At 50.4% G+C, this 21,438-nt stretch overlaps 1 protein-coding gene across 2 annotated transcripts in view; it reads right to left on the bottom strand.

The window, feature by feature from the left end:
- Positions 1-692: 692 nt before the first annotated feature.
- Positions 693-21,438, bottom strand: part of THOC3 (THO complex subunit 3) — a 32,698-nt gene continuing 11,952 nt past the window's right edge. The window contains exons 6-9 of one of the 2 annotated variants that reach the window (XR_008390033.1): positions 6,316-9,133; positions 2,802-2,989; positions 2,029-2,320; positions 693-976 (exon numbers count right to left, since the gene is read on the bottom strand). Coding sequence is in view for 1 of the 2 variants with exons in the window: in XM_053656991.1 (XP_053512966.1) it covers positions 8,937-9,133 (197 nt within the window). In the remaining variant the exon portion in view is untranslated. Of the gene's footprint in view, positions 977-2,028; positions 2,321-2,801; positions 2,990-4,705; positions 9,134-21,438 lie in introns of those variants that run through there. The other variant, XM_053656991.1, reaches the window with a different exon arrangement.

Below are 21,438 nucleotides of genomic sequence, written 5' to 3'. Positions count from 1 at the left end.
GTTTCCAGTTTTTGCTATTTCAAAGAATACTGTACCGAACAGCCTTTTGCTTGTGCCTTTGCATATTTATTGGGAGTTTATCAGCAGAATAAATTTCCGGCAGGGGGCCAAGGGGCTCGTGCAAGTTCACATTGAACAGACATGGCCAAACGACCCTGCAGAAAGGCCGGGTCCTCCTACCGTCCTCCCACCAGCCCAGGGAAGTGCCTGTCTCCCCACCCCCCAGTGTCAGATGACCTTTAGCTCCTGGACAAACTCGTGAGTGAAAAACCAGACCTCATTTTTACTTGAATTTTTTAATTTTTAATGAGGTTGGACGGCTTTCAGGTGTGTTTCCCATCTGCATTTCTCTTTCCTGCGAGCTGCCTCTTCGTACACTTTGTACACTTTGTAGGACTGTTCTTTCCTTGTTTCCTTTCAACAGTATTTTAGCGCCTACTCTGTGCTGGATGCTGTGTTTGCATAACAGCATGAAGTACGCCCGCACCCTGGCGGGCAGGGCAGGCAACCAAGAGTCCCCACATGGGGCCTTCCAGAGACCAGAGTCACCAAGCCTTGAGTCTTGTGAGACCTGAAGCACCAGATTATAAATAGACTGGGTCTCCACCTCCTGATCAGTACAATGGAAAATCACAGTAATTCCTGTCAGCTAAAAAAAAAAAAAAAAAAAGAACACAAAACCATCTAACCATCTAAGTCAGAGTCATTTCAGGTGCAAGTGACAGGAAATCAAAATGGGCATAAACAAGAAAAAAAGCATGCTGGCTCATGTGACTGGAAGCTTGGGCTTTGGGCACGGCCGGTCCCGGTTGGTGCTCAAATGACATCGTCAAGCCTCGTCCGTCTCCATCCTTCAGCTCTGCTTCCCCTGAGTCAGGTTCAGTCTTGACCCAGATGAACTCAGATGACCCTCTGCAGCTCGGGATGCACATCCTGTTGGTTCAGCAACCCACGAAGAGTGACCACTTCCCAGGAGCTCCAGAAAAAAGGAACAGAGATTAGTTTCCATTGCTCAGGCTGGGTCATCTTTCCATCATCAAGCTAATCGCCGAGGTCTGAGCAATAGACGGCACAGATTGGCTGGGCCCAGGGGTGAAGGACGAGAATAAGTCGTGCATTCGGAGTAAGGCCTTGGCTGAGGATGGGAAACTTCAACTACCATTAGTGAAAAGAAAAAGAAAAGGCAGCTACGACACAGCTGCCCATGCACCGCATTCCGGCTTTGCCTCGGCCGCGTGGCCCCAGACAAGTCACAGCTCCTCTCCAGCCCTTTTGCTGATTACCTGTAAGATCTGGACACTAAACTCGATTCCTGACTTTGATACCTTTTATAGCAGCACAACTTCCTACTTTTCAGTCAATAATACAGGGAATCCAGCATAGAAGAGATCAAAGCTGTGTTTTAATAGAAATTTTGTTCAATCCCGTGTTAGTAGGGATAGATCGGGATTTGCTGGGCTAATAAAAAACCCGACATCTCGGTGGCTTCACACACGAGAGTCGCAGTTCCGTGCTGGTCGGGCAGCTCCTCTTGGTGGACCTCTAGCCACTCCCCCCGGTGACTCGCCCTCCCACCACCATCGTCTGCACCCACTTCTGCCCACGTCCCACCGGCCCCCAGCATTCAGCACGTGCCTCAATCCAAATGTAAGGGACTGTGGGAAATGTAAGCTTCCTCCACCAGGAAAAGGGAAATGATGCAAGTTTTGGTCCCTCTGCTGCCAATTCTGTAACATTTACTTATCCCAAAGTCAATCGCTGAGAACTCACAGTGAGGTTGTTTTAATGGATCAGAAAGAGTAAGAAGTTAGATATCATGGATAATATATGCAGCCCTGTTCCAATCTCAGCACTGACTTTTTGCAACCCTATCCCTTTTAAACTTGTAAATATCAAGAAAATCCCAGGTTGCAAGGAATCGGAGATGGAAATGCTAATGGTATTTAAAAGCTTGCTCTGCAATTCCAGTCTTCTCTCCAATCAAACAAACAGAGATGGGGGAGAAAACTCAGGGTCAAGTCTACTCACAGCTGAGGCACCAGGCAGATAAGAAGCTGCGCAGCCTCTCTCCAGGATGTTTGGACTTCGTCTGCACACATGTCTGAGGGTTCTTGTTGTGTTGTTTAAACAGTGTTGATCATAACCACAATGTTTGTGGAGGCCTCTGCTTTGGGCAGCCCGGTGCCAGGTGACCTTGGCTTGTGACAGACAGTCCATGTCCCCAAGTGTAGTCCTGCTGGGTGTCCACGGGGAAGATGCTTCATTCGTGAGGCCTCGCTTTTCTCAGCTGTCATAGGGATGGCTTAGCAAACTCAAGCAACTTGACCAAAGAAATTAAAATTAAAATAACAGGCCAAGGTGTGCCACATCTGTGACGCAATAGTTGCCTATAATTTAAACAACCTGCAAAGAGCATTAAATTGAAACAGAAGAAACTCTTGTTTTAACAGATAAAAAAATAGCAAAAAATAAGTAATTTTGCACATAATATAGTATGAAAACTGGCAGCCCATGGTCCTTTTCTAGCCCATAGATATGTTTTATTTTATAACACAAATCAAAATATTTTACATGAAAAACACATTTCTGATCTCTTTAAGAAAAAAGAACAGCTCTGTAGGAAATCATAGAAGAAAATCTAGGCAAAGACTTACTTCTTAGCTACATTAAAAGACTGACCCATAAAATGAAAAAGTTGATAAATTGAATGTCATCAAAATTAAGAATTTATGCTCCTTAAAAGACAGTTAAAACAATCAAAAGACTGCAAACTCGGGAGAACATGTTTGTAAGTCATATACCTGGTAGAGAACAATTGTATCCAGACCACATAAAGAACCTCAGGTCTTTGAAGCCACAGGTGATAGGATTCCATTTAAATGAAATGATTCAAAAAGGCAAATCCATAGAGACAGAAAGCAGATCAGTGGTTGCTTGCGGGGCCAGGGAGGGCCTGGGGCATGGTAACTGAAGGGTGCGAGGCTTCTTTCTGAGGTGATGAAAATGTTTTAAAGTTGGTGGTGGTGATGACTACGCAACTCTGGATATACTAAAAATCATGCATTGTACACTTTAAACGAGTAAATGTATGGTAAGCAAACTACATTTCAATAAAGCTGTTACCAAAAAAAGGAACCCTCAAATCTTAATAGTGAGAACACAAACCAAAACTGTAATGAGCAAAATATCTGAATAGACACCTCACCGGAGAAGATATATAGATGGTTAATAAGCACATGAAAAGATGCCCAACATAATTAGTCATTAGGAAATGCAATTAAAACCACAATGAAATAAGTTACACAGCTTTTTGATTGACCTTTTAAAAAAAATATTGACAACCCCAAGTGCTGACAGAGATAGAAACGAACTTTGATCAATCCTGGCAAGAATACAAAACGATACAGTCACTTTGAAAAACAATGTTGCAGTTTCATATAATGTTAAACCTACACTTGTCATATGGCCCAGCGATCTCACTTCTACATATTTACCCAAGTGAAATAAAAACCCACATTTAAAAAAAAAACCTCTCATAAATGTTTACAGAGACTTTATTTATAAACACTAAAAACTCGGAAATAGTCCTAATGTCCTCCAGTTGGGGAACGACAAAACGGTGACACATCCATCCAACGGGACACTACTCAGAAATAAAAGAAGTGAGTAACACACAGAGACGCAATTTAAATGCATAATGCCAACAAAAAGAAGCCAGGCTAAAAAGGCGACATGTTAGGATATTTCTATGACATTCTTGCAAAGACAAAATTATAAGGACAGAAAACATCAGTAGTATCTAGGCACGAAGGTGGGGAAAAGGGTCGCCTGCAAATGGAGAAATCTTGGAGGCACTAGGACTATCTTATATTTTGATTGTGGTCATGATTATACACCGTACATTTTTTGTCAAAACTCCCTGAATGTTCTATCAACACTGAGCCCACGATCCTGCAAAGCTGCCATCAACGGCCCCCTTTAGACACAGTATTTACTGTCCAGACCCCCCAAGTCCCTCCTGAGTCAGCTAGACTCATTCACCTACCTGAATCCAGGGGTAAGTGCTTGTCACCTCTGTTTACCCCACAGAATGAACAGAGAACAGCAAAGTATATTAACTAACTGCTAAAAACCAGAGATTTCCTGGCCAGGAGACTCTCCATGGTGCAAGCTTCCGGAATATTCTACTTCATCTCTAGTTTCCCTCCACATGGCGAACTTCTACTAATTCTTCAGGACCCTATGCCGAATGCCCTCTCTCCACTGAAGTCCCCTGCAGACCTTCCCTCCCCCTTGGACAGGGCCGCGGGTCCTCCCTGTCTCGCGGCATGGCTCAGACTGTCGGGACTGGCCTGGCCCAGAGCACTGCTGCAGAGACGATTAATAAGGTGCCTAACAAGAAAAACAGGGCCAAGCAAACCCACCGGGGATGAGCCAGTAAACCCAGAGGAGAACCAGAAAATAATTCCGAACCAGACGGAGGAAAGCTCTGAACGCCAAGTGGAGGATTTCCAACCTGACCCTGCGGGCCCCAGAGGTTCCCCCACACGTGAAAAGCCACTTTCCCCCTCAGCCTGGATGGCCGTCCCTCCTGACAGCCGTGTGACACTCCCTTCATCAGGGTCCCTGCTTAAACAGCCATCAGAGGAGCCCCCCCAGCCCCCCCACAGTGCAGCCGCCCCTCCACCCACTCCCTTTTCTCCACTGCACTCACCACCACCTCTACCCCCTACTACAATAGAAGGTCAAAGGCAGCAGGGACATTGTCCGCTGTCATGTCTTTGGTGCCAACAACCGAACCTGAGGCAGAGCAGGGGGTTAATAAAATATTTGTTGAATGAGTGAATCCCAATGCCACAGATGAAGAAAGGAGACCTGGCGGCTGGTAGGTGGAGGAGCCAGGAGGCAGACACAGAGCTCACGTCCACTTGACTTTACGGAAGGTTCTCCTGACCGGGACCCAGCGGAGGGGACCTCAGAGCACGGGCTGTGCGGTCAGAAGGACCGCGGCCTAAACCAGGGGCCCTTCGCCATTTTGGAATCATTGACCTTGGAGAATCTGCTGAAAGTGTCAGGCCCCTTACGCTGAGAGACGGACAGACGTGCCGACGTCAAACGTGTTGCAGGTGACTTCGAGGGGCTCACGGACACTCGCTGTTACCTTCCCTGGGCTCCCTGGCTGTGCGCCCTCTGAGCCGCCCCAGTCACCTCTCCCAGGTGCGGATAACGAGCCCAACTGACGGGGTTGGAGGAGGCTCCACGCAGGTCGACGTGACCACCTGGTGCCCCAGTATTGTCAGGCCCCAGGCCCCCTTTGCTACCTGAGCATCTGTGAGGACAGGGTGGGAACGGGCTCCTGAGACCCAGGTCCCAGGCCAGCTTGTGTGGCTCTCAGACCCTTATTTCCAGGAGGCTTTGTCACGCCACCAGGAAAATGAAATTATTGCTCATTGAACAGAATGCACCAAATGAGAGAGCAAACGCCCTCAGGAAACGCTAAAGCCCTGGAAACATTTCCCAAGACATCCCCTCCAAGTGCCGCAGATTGTTTTACTGTTTCAATTTCAGCTACAAAGAGCCTTCTGCAGTCCCCAGTCTGAGGAGTTCGAGGATAATGTGGGTCAAATCCTATTACCCCAAATCCTATTATACCACCACTTTCCTGTGTAGAAGGCTCCTCTCCTCACTGGATTAGGACCTCCCAGGGGAGGCCAGCGGACCTGCCTCTGTCCCCTGCCGGCCTCACACAGAGCCCGGCCCAGTGCAGGAACCCCATCTCCAAAGCATTCAGCTGCCGTCAAGAACGTCTTGTTAGGTTGGCATGATTTCTATTTAAATGGGATGCCAGCATTAAAAATTGAGAAAGTTCATAAACAAATTGATGTTTACAGAAAAGTAGAAGATGAGGTCAAGTTCCCACATTTGGAGACAGTCAGCTGGGAACGAACCGCAGCTGCCCCTTGTGTCCTCCAGCCCCACAGGCCCCGCAGCTCCTCTCCTGGCACCGCGTCGATGCCCATCTGCAGCCTGGAAGCAACAGGCGGGTGAGCCAGGCCCCGGATTTTACACTCTTGGAGCACTACAGAAAGCCCAGCCCCAGGGGCCATCTTGGTTAGCCCATTTCATAGATGAGAAAAGCGAGGCTCCTGGAGGCAAAGAAACACACCTAAGACCACAAAGCCAATAAGACATGGAATGGAGAGTTAACAATAAATTCCCCGAGACAGATTAAACCCTCTAACAATGGCTTCCATGTACTTAGAGCAAGAGTCACGGCAACCGCATTCTGGCACAAAGACACTGAGTCACACGTACCTGGTTTCGGATCTGGACTCTACCCTGTGCACCCACATGACTTCGCCTCGTCTGTTGCTGCATCAGGGAACGTGGAAACGTGGAATAGCTCGCTCACAGGGTTCATCACCAAGCCCTCGGAGAGCTTAGTCAATGAATCCAGGAAGGGCCACCCGACCCAAGGATAAAACAAGTCAAACAAATGTGGTTGGGGTCTGTTTTAGTTCTGAACGGAGTCTCCGAGAAGCTATAGAACCAAAGGCAGCTTCCTTACGAGCCAGGCAGTCATATTTGAAAAGAGGCCTAAAGAAGCTCTTCGGAGCATCCTCTCTGGCTGGAGTAGAGAGATGGGGGAAGGGTCATTCTCTGTGACTTACACCCACAGCAAAAACTCATTGGCTTTCCCCCAGCTTTGTCTTCTTCCTGCTGGCCACAGAACTAGGCCACACATTTCCCTGGTAGTTCTGTGTAGCCTAGTAACTGATTCTAGCCAAAGCAGTATGAACAGAAGCAATGCATGCCACTTCCCAGACTGCCCGTAACACCTTGGCCTGCATTCTCCTCCGAATTCTCCTCCTTCTGGGGCCTGAAGCAGAGGAGCCTGTGGAGGTCGAGCTTTGAAGAACGGTGGACCCACAAAATGGCAGGACCCCGAATCCCCTCATCACCGACTGAAGGAGAAACAGCAGCCATTCAGACACATCAGTGTTGAACAAAAATGAACTTTGACTTTATCTGATCCATTATCTACCTGGGGGATATTTGTTATAGAAGCAAGTACAGGCCTGCAGGAATGACACCAATACTCCTCTTGTGAAAGGAGGAAGCTAAGAGATCAACAACTCCCCCTCCGTATCGTTCATCGGTCACCATGCCACAGTCTTGTGGCTTATAAACCAAGCACAGAAATCTACGTCCTCGTAGTTCTGGAGGCTACAAGTCCAAGATCAAGGTATCAGGAGGTGTGGTTTCTTCTGGGCTTCTCCCCGTGGCTCGCTGGTGGCCTCCTCACAAGTGCCCTCGGTGAGGGCTTCCCTCTGGGTACACGTGTCTGGTGTCTGTCACAGTCTGTTGTCCTCGTTTCCTCTTCTTAAAAGGACACCAGTCATATAGGATTGGGGCCCACCCATATGGCCTTACTTTATCTCAAATACCTCTCTAAAGCCACATCTCCGAGAACAGTCCCATTCTAAGGGACAGTAGTCCCCCCTTAACTGCAGGGAACATATTCCAAGACGCCCATAGACACCTGAAACCAAGGAGAGCGCCGAATCCTAGATAAGCCAGGTTGTTCCATCGTCTGCCCACACGCACACACACCTATGATACAGTGTGAAGGCTTGTCCGTGTTACCTAAGCACTTGCCACCACTGTGGCCGCGACTTCTGTGGTTTCGGTGCCACAGCAACACTGGCACACGTGTCCTTTTCCTCTTCCCCATTTCGTGAGTAGATGATTCATTCTTACCACAGATCCTCGTGACCACAGCAATTTTTTTTCTTACCTTATGAAGTCAAGAACTTTCACCTTTTCATTCAAAGGAAACGCTCCCCGGCTTCTTTCCGGCGCATCCAAATTGCCAGCCCCACTGCTTCTGTACTTCGGGGACATCGTTAAGTAAAATAAGGGCTAGTTGAACACAAGCACCGCAATGTCACCACCGCTACGCTGACCGAGATGGCTACTCAGTGGCCACCAGGCAGGTAGAGTGCGCGAGGCATGCACACGCTGGAGGAAGGAATGACTTGCGACGCACGAGACACAGCGGGACGGCACGAGCTTTCATCGCACTGCTCAGAATGGTGCACGACTTAAAACCTGTTTGTTTCTAGAGTTTTCCACTTAATAATTTCAGACCATGCTTGGCTGCAAGTGACCGAAACCATGAAACAAAACCACAGATAAGAAGGGAGTACCATACTGGTGGGGTTAGGTCTTCAACATGCGAAATTTGGGAAACCACTTGATTTCAAGAATTATATAAAGCTACATAATCAAGACCGTGGTGCCAGCATCAAAGTAGCCGCATAGACAAGTGGAACCCAACAGAGTCAAGCAACTGACCGCACATGGATTTTTGACAAAGTTGCCAAGGACGTGCAATGGAGAAAATACAGCCTTCTCAACAAACGGTCCTGGAACAGTTGGGTCACGTCAGCAAAAAAACAAACTGGGAGCCACACCTGTCACCAGCTGTAAAAACCAACTCAAAACCAGGTCAGGAATCTAAACGTGAACCTAAAAGTATAAAACATCCAGGCGAAAACACAGGAAAAGGCCTTTGTAGCCTTGGGTCACACGGAGACTTCTCAAATCTACAACGAGAGTATGACCCATAAAGAACAAATCAATAAACTGGACTGCATCAAAAGTAAACTCTTCCACTCTCGGAAACCCACCTTTGAGACAATAAAACAACAAGCCACCCACACGGAGAAACCACTTGTGAAGCACACACCCGATGAAGGACTTAACGTCCAGAATAAACGAAGCCCTCTCAAAACTTAACAATAAGGAAACAACCCAATTTTTAAAAACCGGCAGAACACATGTGAACAGACTCTCAACCAAAGATCCACCGATGGCAAACAAGCAGGTAAACAGGAGTTCCACTCCCTTCGTCCGTTACAGAGAAATGCTCACTACAACCACAACTCGACACCACTGCACCCCCATCCGAATGAAGTGAGTTGAAAAGACTGACCTTGATCTTGTGCTGGCCGAGGTGCGAGGACCCGGGACTCCCGCGCTGGTGACGTCAGACATACACTTACCTTGACACACCCAGGCCGCCAGCTTCGCTGCCCTTGATCCAGCCATTCTTCTCGGAGGTGTTGACCTAAGAGAAAAGAAAAAAATATGTATGTGTGTGTATACGTATTATATGAAATTCAAAGACCTGAACACAAATGTGCATAGCAGCTTTGCTTGTAACAGCACAAAACCAGAAACAATACAAATGACTGTCAACAAATAAATTGTGATATACCCATTTAATGGCATACTATTCAGCAATTTAAAAATGAGCTATATATGTAAATAGCAATATGAATCTCGAAACAATTATGCTTCATGAAAGCTGAATAGGAGAGTCCGTACGACGTGACTCTGTCGGGAGCCCCAGGGCCTGCAAAGCTAAATCGCAGGGACACAAGTCGGACTGGCGTTCGCCGGAGGCGAGGGGACACCACGAGTGAGCAATTGTACAAAGTCAGGAGCACGCACGTGGGGGCCCTGGACGTGGGCCCTGACTTGAGTGCCGTAACAGTCTTGGAGTGTATAAATATGTCAAAGCTTATAAAACGGTGCACTCGAAGCTGTGCTGTTTATTACTGTAATCAATCACACCTCACGCTGATTTACAAATTAAAGCCCAGAGGAACATGCGGAATGACATCACGAGCATGCAATCCACAAAGTCCAGACTGTAAGAAATTATAGACAAATGATCTTGTTTCTTCAACTAATAAGTTCCAAGAAAAAAAGAAAGAAACACAGGGAACCTTCAGTTAAGTAGACCAAAGAGATCTACTGAGTAACAGCAATGGTCCTGATTTGGTTCTGATACAGACATCCAGTTAGAACCCTGAACACTGGGTATCTCATGACGTTAAGGAAGTATTTTTAATTTTTTAGTGTAATAATGATGTGGCTACGTGCTTTAGAGCCCCACTCAGAGATCCATAGTGAAATACTTGTGGATGAAATTACATGACGTCTGAAACTGACTTCGGAATTATGGAGGCGGGGACACAGACCACACTCTAGGAGCCAGGGGCTGACAGCTGTCGAGGCTGAGCAGTGGCTGCGTGGGCTTCATCACACCTGTGTTCCTCCACCTGGTTTTTCCTGACCTGCCCCTAAGAGCCTTTTTAGACATTATTTTGAACTTTCAGTGTCAAGGATACACTGTGTATCAAGGACACGCTGTGCATCTGTGGACTGTGGCCCTTTGGACTAGCAGGACCATTCTAACAGTTAAGATACATTCACCCTTCCCCCCCAAAACCAAGTTTCGCCACCTCTTGACCCCTCTCCCTAACCCGGTTGAGAATGTGTGCATTACACTATTACACGTACCTATTGTATGTCTTTAAGTTTCTGTTCAAATGTTTTCCAATAACTTAATTTTTAAAGGAATCAAAATAAGAAGTATAATTGTTCACGTGACAAGACAATGGCTAGGGGAAAATCTACACAACCAGCTTCTAAGCCACCCAGAACCAGGACTCAAATATCAAGGGGAGTAGTCTGTCGCTAAGAAGCTTGTGATGGCACGTAAACCACCGAGATCTCGGGCTCCCAGGCCTGGAGGGCCCGCGGGTGGGGTGGGCACCAGGGAAGAACCCACCCGCTGCCAGGCCCAGAGTCCTGCTCGCCTCTCCTCTATTCCCCTCCTAACTGCTCGCCTCATCCCAAAACTGGCTTACTTGTCGGATGCTCATTTGGAAGCTACCCTATTTTGCCATGTATAATACACACGTTTTTGCCCAAATTTTTGAGGGAAAAATAAGGATGTATGTTATACATGGGTACAATGATTATACAGCATGACTGTAATAATCCCATGTAGAATGCACACAAAACTGTGGGTGCACACTATACACAGCAAAATACAGTACGTGCTTCCTCTCACCCAGTGGGAAAGAGAAACTCCGTCCCAGCATTTAGTAAAAGGCCTCTACTCATCCCGATGGACCAGCTTTGGTTCTGCCCATCTCCGGCCATTTCTGCAGTGGGGAACGGAACATGCTGAGTGGCCTGGCCCAGGCCAAGTGGTCCCCTGTGGGCCAGGGAGCTGCAGGGTGGCGGTATTTCCAGGGTACTGGAGCTCCCTAAACAGAAACCAGGGCTTTGGGAAGGGGCAGGGGACTGTCCTTTTCTCCTTTGCTTCCGTCTGCACGTCAGTTTAATTTTTCAAGTCCACGTCTCGGTAAGGTGGAGAATGTCAGATGATCACTGCTATGCTCAGGGGCAAATAGGGCTGTCAGCTCCAGTTTTCAAAAATCCCAGGACAGGACGTGACTGGCCTGGTCTGGGTCACGTGCTCATGCCGGGCCCAGTCCCTGTGGCCAGCGCGATGGAATACACGCCTGGCATAGCTGGGTCAAACGCCCGCCCCTGCCAGGGACGGTGCTGGGGCGCAGCTCCCGTGGGCTGGATGAGGTAACAGGAATCCCGTCCCCGACATTTACAAGGCAGGGCTGTCGTGAGGGGTGTGTCTTCAATAGCTTTTTTCCTTTCCCAGCCCTCTACCCGCACCATGCCCTCCAGCTCCAAATTTGCGGAACTGAAGAGCATACCCTGAAAACAAAAACGAAACAGAACAAAACAAAACCAAAAGCCCTTAGGTGACTTCTGTCTGAGCAGGCTCAGGCTCCCCACACACACCTCACTCATTTGAAATAAGTATCAAAGCAGACGAAGCCTGAGCGAGCTGTCAGGTCCCTGAGACTCAGAGTCCTCACTGTTGTGGCAGAGTTAGCAAAAATCCCTGCATCGTTGGAAAGTAGCGGTGATGTGAAAGAAATGGCATACAGTGGGCGCTTCATAAATGGTAACTCTTACGCTCAATTCCAGTGCGTGCTTTAAAAAAAAAACAGTCTAAAATGAATCTTACTTTAAAGAAATTCTCCAAGAACATGTCAAAGCCTCCCATGGCTAGGAAGGGACCACGTCGCCTTCATCGCAGAGAACACCTGTCCCCAGCCTGTCACCCACCAGGCGCCCACCTGCAACACTGCACACCCGGCCGAGCCCCTCCACCCGGTTTCTCAGAACTCAGCTCTGCGCCTTCGCCCGCCACCACCCCCCTCCCCACCTCCAGGCATCTGTGCTTCCCACCCTGCAAGCTGTCTCCCTCACACCTCACCTACTCACGGCTTCATTATTTGATTTCCTCGTCTTTCTCACTCAGAGGACAGGAGTGGGGACGATCACACATAGCTGGAGAGCGGTGGAGGGGTGGAGAGCTGGCTTCGCCTACGGCCCCCACCTTAGAACACTCCTGTACTTCGGTCTCTCCCCTCTGACCCAGCTGCCTGGGGCGATCCAGCTAAAATGCCCACTGACCTAAATTCCTTCCTGCTGAAAACCCCACAATGGTTTCCAAATGCTTAGAAGGTGACATTCTGGCTCCAGTTGTGGTATTCAAGGTCCTTTTGAAAGAGCCATTGACACCCTGTCCTAACTGCTAGCCGGCCTTGAAGGAGTCATCAAACTGAATTTTTCTTTCTCCCAAACCACCAGGCATTCTCGTGCCTTTGCCCCTGTTTTTCCCTCAGTCTAGAAGGTTTTCCCGTCTACCCCACTGGGAACTCCTGCCCAAGATGCAGCTCTTACTGTCAAACTCAGAATGAAGCCTTCTCAGAGTAATCGGCAGAAGTGCAGGTCCCCTTTCGTGCCCAACCTGAGCCCTTCCTAGGTCCCTCAGAGGCGGCTTTTTCTGTCTTCCCAGCCCCGGTAGACGTGAAAGCCTGAAGAGTGAAGATTGTTTGACCACTAGCACCAGCCTAGGACGTGGGGCCTTATAATACATGATGACCAGATGAATGGTTAAGAGCATTAGCAATGATGTATTCATGAAAGGGTGGAGGGAAGTAGGCTGATGGGAAGATGAACAGATGATGGATGGATGGATGGATGGATGATGAACCATGAACACTTCAAAGGCAAAGACGGCTTCTTATCCACGCTCTGTAAAATGGGTAGGTGAAATCCAATGATTTCTCGTCTTTTCCAAACAGGCTTATGTTCCCTAATTTGAAGCAGCCCAAATCTAAGATAAGGCTGTGGGCTGGGGGAGGGGCTCCATTTGAGCAAATGTGTGTTTACTTACAACTTGTCCTAATGCAAAGCTGATCCCAGATCTCTGCCAATGAAGGGGGAGGAGTTAATACACTCCAGATGAGGTTCTGTTCAAACCGTCTGGCTGAAAGCCTCCTGGTGGAAATGAAATACAAGCTGATAGTAGAGCCGGAGGGGTAATTAGAGTGAAACTCGAACCTCTGCGAGGCTGTACCCACCCTGAGCTGACAGGAGAGAGAGAAAGGCCAGGACACACAGAGCCTTCCCAGGGCCGCTGGCTGCTGGCCAAAGGCACCCGGTGTCCAGAACAGCTGTCTGTCCGAGGCAGCACGTGGTCTGTCCTGCCCGAGCCACACCTGGACCTTGGCACACCCTCAGAACAATGGCTGTACTGAGAACACAGCTGTCATCAGTCACAGACTGGTACGTGCCAGGCACTGTCTACACATCACCTCACCACATCTCCCAGCAACCACCGGGAGGCAGGAGTGGTCACCTGCGCTTCACACAGGAGGACAACGCAGCCAGTTAAGTGTCAGACTGGGGAGCTGAACCTGGAGGACTCTGGCTGCTGGTCTGTGGCCCACTGCCCTGAACTGGCCAGGGAACAACCCAGAGACTGGACTTCATGCCACACCGAACTGCAGTGGCTCTGCAGCTGCCCGCCCGACCCTTTGCAAGGTGCTCTCTCCCTGAGTCAAGCCCGCGATGCTGGGCTGTCGCTCCTATTTCATAGATGGGACACTGGGACCAGACTGACCAGTGAAATGGCCACACGACGATGGAACTGAGACTCCATCCCTGGGAACTGGAGCCCCAAGCCAGGGCTCTTCACTGTCGGATTACTCTGCTCCCATGTCGTAGTGACAGCGGACATCGGTGGGGTTCGCCTAAACATCTATTCTTCCTTCCTCTGCTGACAGCCTCCGAATTCTCTTAGGTGGGTCACACCCACCACTTCAGTCCTCATTTGGGCAGAGCTGACATGCCCTGTTCTCCCCCCTGCCTTTGCAGGGTAGGCAGATGATCCGCCTGGCCACAGTGACCATGTGTGACCAAAGATATCTAGCAAGACCCCACCCACACTGGAGGAAACCACTGAGAAAGAGGTACCCTCTTTCTACTGGGATTTCTGAGCCAGTGAGAAAGACGCCAGGACCTGCTGGGGGCCACCGGTGACACTGCAAAGGGACAGGCTGCCAGAGAGTGACACCAACACAGAGAAAGACACGTACGAGAGATGGAGAGTGACAATTTCCTAAGGACCTATTTTGAGACCCTGGATCCCGCCACACCTGAATATATTCCGGGTATATGAGCCAGTGTGTTTCCTTTCTATTTAAACCAGTCCGCGGTGAGTGTCTCTCACCTGCACCTAAGAGGCTCCGAGGCAATACGTACCCTCACCACAGTATTTACCATCACTTGGGTCTTGGCTGTTGTCCCATTAGACCCAGGTCCCTTGAGTGCAGGGACTGGGTCAAAGCCACCATGTTGTCTCAGTGCCTGACTCCAAACATGCCTGGTATTTGTTGATTAAAGAAAAAAATCCAACTTGACCCAATGACCCTTTGTGAAGTCAGAGGGATGTCAGGCCCAAGAAACCCGAATTCCATGGCCCAGCCCACCTTTGCCTCCTTCTCTGCCCATCCTTCAAGGCCTAATTCCAAGGCTCTCTCCTCTGAAACTGGCCCACAGCCCTACCCCGCTCCAAAGTGCTCCCACCCCCGTCAGGCCCTCTCTAGAATGTTTCTGCCTCTTGCAGTATGAGCACCCCCACCCCAGCTCTCCTCCGGGATGTGGCCGTGAGCACAGGCCCTGAAGTGGAGTCCTTTACATATGACTCCAGCCCCTGGCACCCCAGGGCTCAGGAACATTTTCTGAGTCTACAGGCTCGTTTCATTCAATAAACACTCCCCAGCCCCTACTGTATGTCAGGCACTGAGATTGCAGAGGCGAATGTGGCTCAGCAGTTAAAAAGAATGACGACAGCCCTGGCTGGCGTGGCTCTGTGGACAGAGCGCCGGTCTGCACGCCAAAAGGCCGTCCAATTCGATTCCCAGTCAGGCCACACGCCTGGGTTGCAGGCCAGGTCCCCAGGTGGGGGCTTGTGAGAGGCAGCCAATAGATCTCTCTCTCACACATAGATGTTTCACTCCCTCTCTTTCTCCCTCCCTTCCTCTCTTCCTAAAAGAAAATAAATTCTTTAAGGAATAAAATAAAAATAATGACAATACTAAGAGCTAACATTTACTGCGTTACTACTTCGTGCCAGGCACAGACCTAAGCACTTTACCTGTATTCACTCATCTAACCCTCAGGGCAAACTAGTGAGGTAGCTACTACTATTACCCCCCATTTTGCAGATGAGGAGACTAAGGCTCAGATGTCGAAGAACCTTGCCCATGGTCACAGAGATGGCAAATCACAGAGGCAGTATTGAAATCCAGGCAATCTGGTTCCAAATCCATGCTCTTAACTGGTCCACGGATGGGATCGTGAGTCCTTATTTGGCTGTTCTGTCATAAGCCTGGCCTTCTTCCTGTCTATCTACCCCACCCCCAGAAAGAGCTGGGCTGAGAGTAGAATAGACCACGCCCCACGGTACTGACGAAAGCCCGGATTCTGCAGTGGGACGCACTGGTACGGATTTCTAACAACACCATTCTTTGGCCCTGTGCATCCTATAGTAACCTCTCTGAGTCTCAGTTGCTTCAGGATTAGTAACCCTGCAGGGCAGTTATGAGAGTGGAAAGGGCAAATATGTGAACATCACTTAGCACAGGGCCTGGCCCAGACCAATCAGTAAGTGCATTCACTGTCACTGGAACCTCTTATTGTTCTTATGGGATAAAGCAACTTGTCGACATACAGAGCTTGGCACAAGGTACACCATCGAATATTATAAATCTGCCCTCGCCACATTCTATGACCTTGAAAGAGCACCTGCACGTCTCTGAAATGATTCAACCAATGCTGTTTACCAAGCTCCTAAAAAGCCTTGCTTCCAGCCGGCCTTTAAAATGAATTAAGGACTTGGAATTCCCTCTATTTCTCCACCCCCAGAATCAAAGGGAGCAGGCGAGGGCTGAGGAGCAGGGGAGGTGGGGAGGGGGGATGTAAGATGGAACAGGCCCCAAGTTTTGAACTTGCAGAAGCGTAACTGTGGCTCAGACTAGGCTCTGCTGAGCTGCAGGGCGCAGGCCCCCCTGTTCTGCTTTGCCTGTGCCCTTGAGAAGTAAACACAGCTGCCAGAAAGCAGGAGGCTTCAGCCATGGCTAATCCCAGGCCACAGGGTGAGCAGGAACTCAGAGAGGCCCTGCGATGCGAAGTGTTCTCCAAAAATGTCAGCAAGTACACAGAACAAAGAGGGAAGGGACAATGCAATGCAAATACAATTAGGCTTCAGAACTGGAATAAAGGCTGAGTGCACAGACCAGCACCAACCTTCCCAGCAGGCAGCCTTCCTAGTGCAGCCTTGGCTCCACTGCCCTCTTGTGGCAAAACGGGGACCAGCAGGCAGGTTTTACCCCAAGCACCAGGGGCTGGATCGCAGGGCTTGGAGCCTGGAGGAAACCAGATCCCCCCTCTCCACCCAGTCGGCCACTGGCCTGGTTCAGCCCCTACTTTGGCTTTTCTGTGCAGCCCCCAACAGCCTCCTCACTGGTGCTAATAAATGTCATCAGCTACTACGAAACGCTGACTGCAGGCACTGTGCTAAGCATTCATATTATCTCAGTGAACTGTTGTACCACTCTGGAATTGGATAGCATCTCACTCACAGACAAGGAAACTGAGGCTTGCACGGGTGAGAGGGCTTGGCCAAGGCCAGAGGCTAGCTACTGAGATCTAGAGTTGAAACCACCGGCAGTGCTCTGGGCTGGGCCCAATATACCTGATAACCTCAGCAGCAGCAGCAGCTTCCCTAGGAAACTGCTAGACTCCACCATCCCCCACTGCAGGGTAGAGAACCACCAAATGGGGGGTGGGGGTGGGAGGTGGGACTGAGCAAACTGCGCTTTGACGGGTCCCCCAGGGGGTTCGGAAGCCCCAGCTTGAGAAGCTCTGCGTTACACTGCACAGCTTTGAGAACTCTCTCTGGAATCCAGTTGCCACAACACCCCACGTGGTCTTCCTAATACACAGCTTGGAGCTGCCTAAAGCCCTTAAATCGCTGACAGGCCACAGGTCTCACTCCTTAGCACAGGGCACAGGCCCCTTCACAGAGGGGCCCCGTCTACCTCTCTAGCCCCACACCTGTCACACCCCTCCCTTAAATCCAGGGAAGCAGGGGGTGGAAGGGAGAGAACCCAGTACTCTCTGTTGTCCACTGACTGAGCATACTGTGGGAAAATCAGACTGCCCAGAGTGGGGAACCTACCACTCAGGCAGGTGATGAGACCTGCCTACGTTCATGCAGCTGGCAGGTGGCAAGGTCAAGATAAGAGCCTGGAACCATCTGACACCACTGGCCCAGGGCTTCCGAGCCAGGTGGGGCCACACTGGTTAGGAGGCTGGGCAGGGGCCCCATGCCTGTGGGCTCTGATTGCTGAATGGGCGTAGGCTTCCCCTACAGGTTCTGTCTTTATTTAATGGAGCCACCAGGCCAAGGTCCAGCTGGTTGTACCCAGAAGGCCTTCTTGACCTCCTTCTCTGGGACCCTAATAATAATGGGACAGGAGCTTAGAGAGGCCAAAGCCTGCAGATGATCCTCAGGGAACCGCAGCCAGAGGAGAGATGGGTGAGACCACTATAGGCAAGGCAGAAGAGTCCAAACGCTGGGCAGGTGCTCTCCCCCAACACAAGCACCGTTAGAGGAAAGCCACTGCCACTGCCCTCCGCTGCCCAGGCTCCTGTCAGCCAAACCAGCACAGGATGGTCTGTGTCTCCACGTCTTTGCCTGCATGGCCTCCTGCCTCAAACCTCCTCCAAGGGCTCCCTGGCTGATTCCTGCCCATCCTTCTAGGACCAACTCCAATGCCTCCTCCCGAAAGCCTTTTCTTCCTCCACACTCCTAGGCCATTTCTGTGACACTGTTATGGTGGAATGAGCAGCCAGAGGGGAAATAAAGGCAGGACCCTTGCCATTGTAATTTAACAAAGAACTTAACGCAGGAGGCTAAAAGCAAAATTCACCGGCTGACCCAGTAATCTTGAAGCTGGTTCGATAAGGCTGCCAGACACCCCAAACAAGTGAAATTACAGTAGTGTAGGAGAGGGGGAGCCCTTGAAAGTCTGCGTGTTTCATCCCCACTGGCTAGGAAAAGGAAAACCTTGAGACTGCGTATTCACCCCAAGGCCTGGAAGGGAGAAGGGGAGGGCGTTCACAGTGCCCCGAGGAAAAGCCCATAAAACAGCTTTGGTTAACTGTCTCCCAGCATGTAGGCAAAATGAACAAACAGGCTGGAGAGCAAGTTAAGGATTTGGGCCAATAGACCCCGCCCCCATTACATACATTTGGGTAGTCACATCTCCCTGGGGAAGCTGGCACCACCTCTGCCCATCAATCAGTATGTAACTTCTCCGCCCCCACCCCACCAACTATATGTGCCCCCAGAACAAAGGACTGTCTCTTGGCCTCATCTCTTGGCCTTGGGGCTCTCTTGCCACACTGGGGGGCCCCAGGCCACCTGGCCTCTGGCCACCCTTGCTTTTGCTTTTCTAGTAGAACTTAGCATTAATAAACTTCGCTTGCATGCTAGTAGGCTCGCTGGCCTGTAATTCTTTACTACATCAATGAGAAGAACCGAGTCTCTGGGAGTTCCTCCCATACCACCACCACCCGACTTTCAATAGCCCAAAGGAACAGCAGGATAGGGCAGTGGTTCTCCACCAGTTAGGTGTGGGGCTCGCCTCGGGAGTTGGGTTGGGGAGGGTGGTCCCGGTGTGTGGCCGGGGCTGAGAGAAACTACCCGCTGGATAGAACCTGGCTTTGCAGCCATACACAGAGGTTGAGATCCTGCTCCTACGCCTGCATCACTGGAGCGAGGAACACCCCCGCTCTAGGCCAGCTTCATAGCTCGTGAGTTGGGGGCTACACCACCTACCTCTGTGGGCCACTGAGGGTTAAATGAGGGTTTTACCTTCTTCCCTGGTTTCTGCCCATCAGCATTTTTGCCAGAAAGCACTAGACCAACCCCCATGTTGATGGTTCACAATCCTCTAAGACTCCTAGCCTTTACATCTGTGACTGACAAGCCACAACTAGACCATGCTGAACCTAAACGGTTGGGATTTTGGACCCATGTGCAGGACATAACACAGCGGCAGACCATGGACTTCAAACTAACGTACTGACCATCTGTCCCTGGGCAAGTTCCCTAACGCCCCTGAACCCAGTTTTCACTGGTAAAATGGGTCCAGGGTCCAGCCTGATTCTGCCCGCCCACCCCGCCCCTTTTACAACGGCCGGGCTCAGGGGAAGCTCAGACTTTTGGTCACACCAGCAGTGATCCCCTTCCACCAAGAAGGCAGAGGGCCTCTCTCCACTGTGTGGAGCACCGCACCTCGGCAGCCACAGTGGAGACGCCGCCCCTCAGAAATGTCCAGTAAGTCATCACAGGCCTGATCACCCTCAAGGAAACCCACGGTGACGTCCGTTTCAGGAGTGACTTTTCTCCACGTTGACTTTAATCCCCACTCTGGGAAGTCAGTGCCCCGCCCAACTCTCCTTTGGTCCCCAGGACACCCAGAGACCTGCTGTCAGCTTCCATGATGCGTGCGTGCCGACACGTGTGTGCGTCCTCACCTCTGCGCCGGTCACTTTATGAAGAAAATAAAAGGAAACAAGATATGCTCAGTGACTTGTTCTTGCCAAATCCAGGTTCCAGTGATCCTCAGTGACACTGCAGCCAGGGCAGGTGGCACCCAGTGGGTTTGTTGCTATGACGCTGCAGGTCAGGGACATGTTTTCCCACTCTGCCTGCCTCTCCACAGGGGTGAAAGACCGAGATGCTGGGCGCCTTGAGGTTCAACAGCTGGTGGTTCCATGTCAGCAACAATTTCCAACACGAACTGCTGGCAAACCAGCAGTTCCTGATGACTAGTTCTCCGTTCAGGATCCCTGAACGAAAATAAAGGGCCTTCGCTCTCCAAACCGGCGTTGAACAGTAAGTGTCAGAGACTCATTTTCTGTGAATCCCACCCATCCCCCCCTTCACTGTGCAAAATGAGGTAAGCTCAGGGGCAGTGGAAGCCCCACGAGGCAGGGAGGTTTAGACTGCACACAGAAATGCTGTGAACACCTGCACCACAGTAATAGCTATTCATTGAACACCCGCAATCCACCAGGCATTTGACATGTATCAATTCACTCTGCCCTCATAGGCTATATAGTTTCTATGAACGCCATAAAAATAAGCCAACTGCAGCTCATGGAAGTGCAGTGACTCGGCCCATCTCCCAGTTACTGGTGGCAGACGAGGAACTGAATCCAGGCCTACCCTGCTCTTCCCCACTTGCCAGGCAGCACGACCGACCCACGCAGAACGAAGTAACCCAGAGCCTGACCCCTATCCCTGCCTCCATCCCCCTCTCCTATTCCTCCTGACCACCTGCTCCAGCACCCAGGACTCTGCCACAGCCCCGGCTTTGCTCCAGGCTGCAGCACCCTTATCACACGCCCTCTGCCCTATGTTCACCTCCCCCACATTCCAGATTGCACTGGGTCCACCTCGGCCCCACCCTCTGCCACAGCCTCAGCAAACAAGAACTTGACCCTCTCCTGACTCCTATCCCCACAGCTGGCAAACAGTTCTGACTTCCGCTCCACTATCCACAATGCATTCGTCCATCACATGGCCACACGGCAGCACAACGCAGATCCAATCTCTCTCCTCTGACCTGTGCCCTGCCCAGGGCATGATGGACAAGTCTGTTGCCTTCACGACACCCTTGCCTGGGATGACGAACGTGGCTCCCTCGGCTCTGGCATTTAGAGCCAAGAAAGCTGATGGACTGATGACACGTCTCCGTGCCTGGCTATGTTCTCATTAGACGCTGCGCCTCCTCAAGTGGGAAGGAAGCATTAAGCGTGTCAGGTGCTGCAGCAGACACTTCACAAATACTTTCTCATTTAATTCTCCTAACTACCCAGAGACGATTCATTGTCCCCACTTGACGGATGAGGAAAGTGGGTCAGATCGGTCACTGCCAGCGCTGGGATCCGATCCCGGTTCTGCTCAAGTAGGAAGCCAGCCTCACTCCCACTGTACCAGTGCTGGAGGGAGAAAAGGATGAATACCTCACCTACATACAGGTGTGTCTGAGTGTGCAGTGCCCTTTACTTGTACGGTCTCTACTCCCCTTCTGAAATACAGGCTTACCTTTTAACTCCTTC

Source organism: Artibeus jamaicensis, unplaced genomic scaffold (assembly GCF_021234435.1).
Source record: "Artibeus jamaicensis isolate MK-2021 breed Jamaican fruit bat unplaced genomic scaffold, CSHL_Jam_final scaffold_3151, whole genome shotgun sequence".
Classification (NCBI taxonomy): Eukaryota; Metazoa; Chordata; class Mammalia; order Chiroptera; family Phyllostomidae; genus Artibeus; species Artibeus jamaicensis.
The sequence above is the reverse complement of the archived record's forward strand: the minus strand, read 5'-3'. Positions and strand labels throughout refer to the sequence as shown.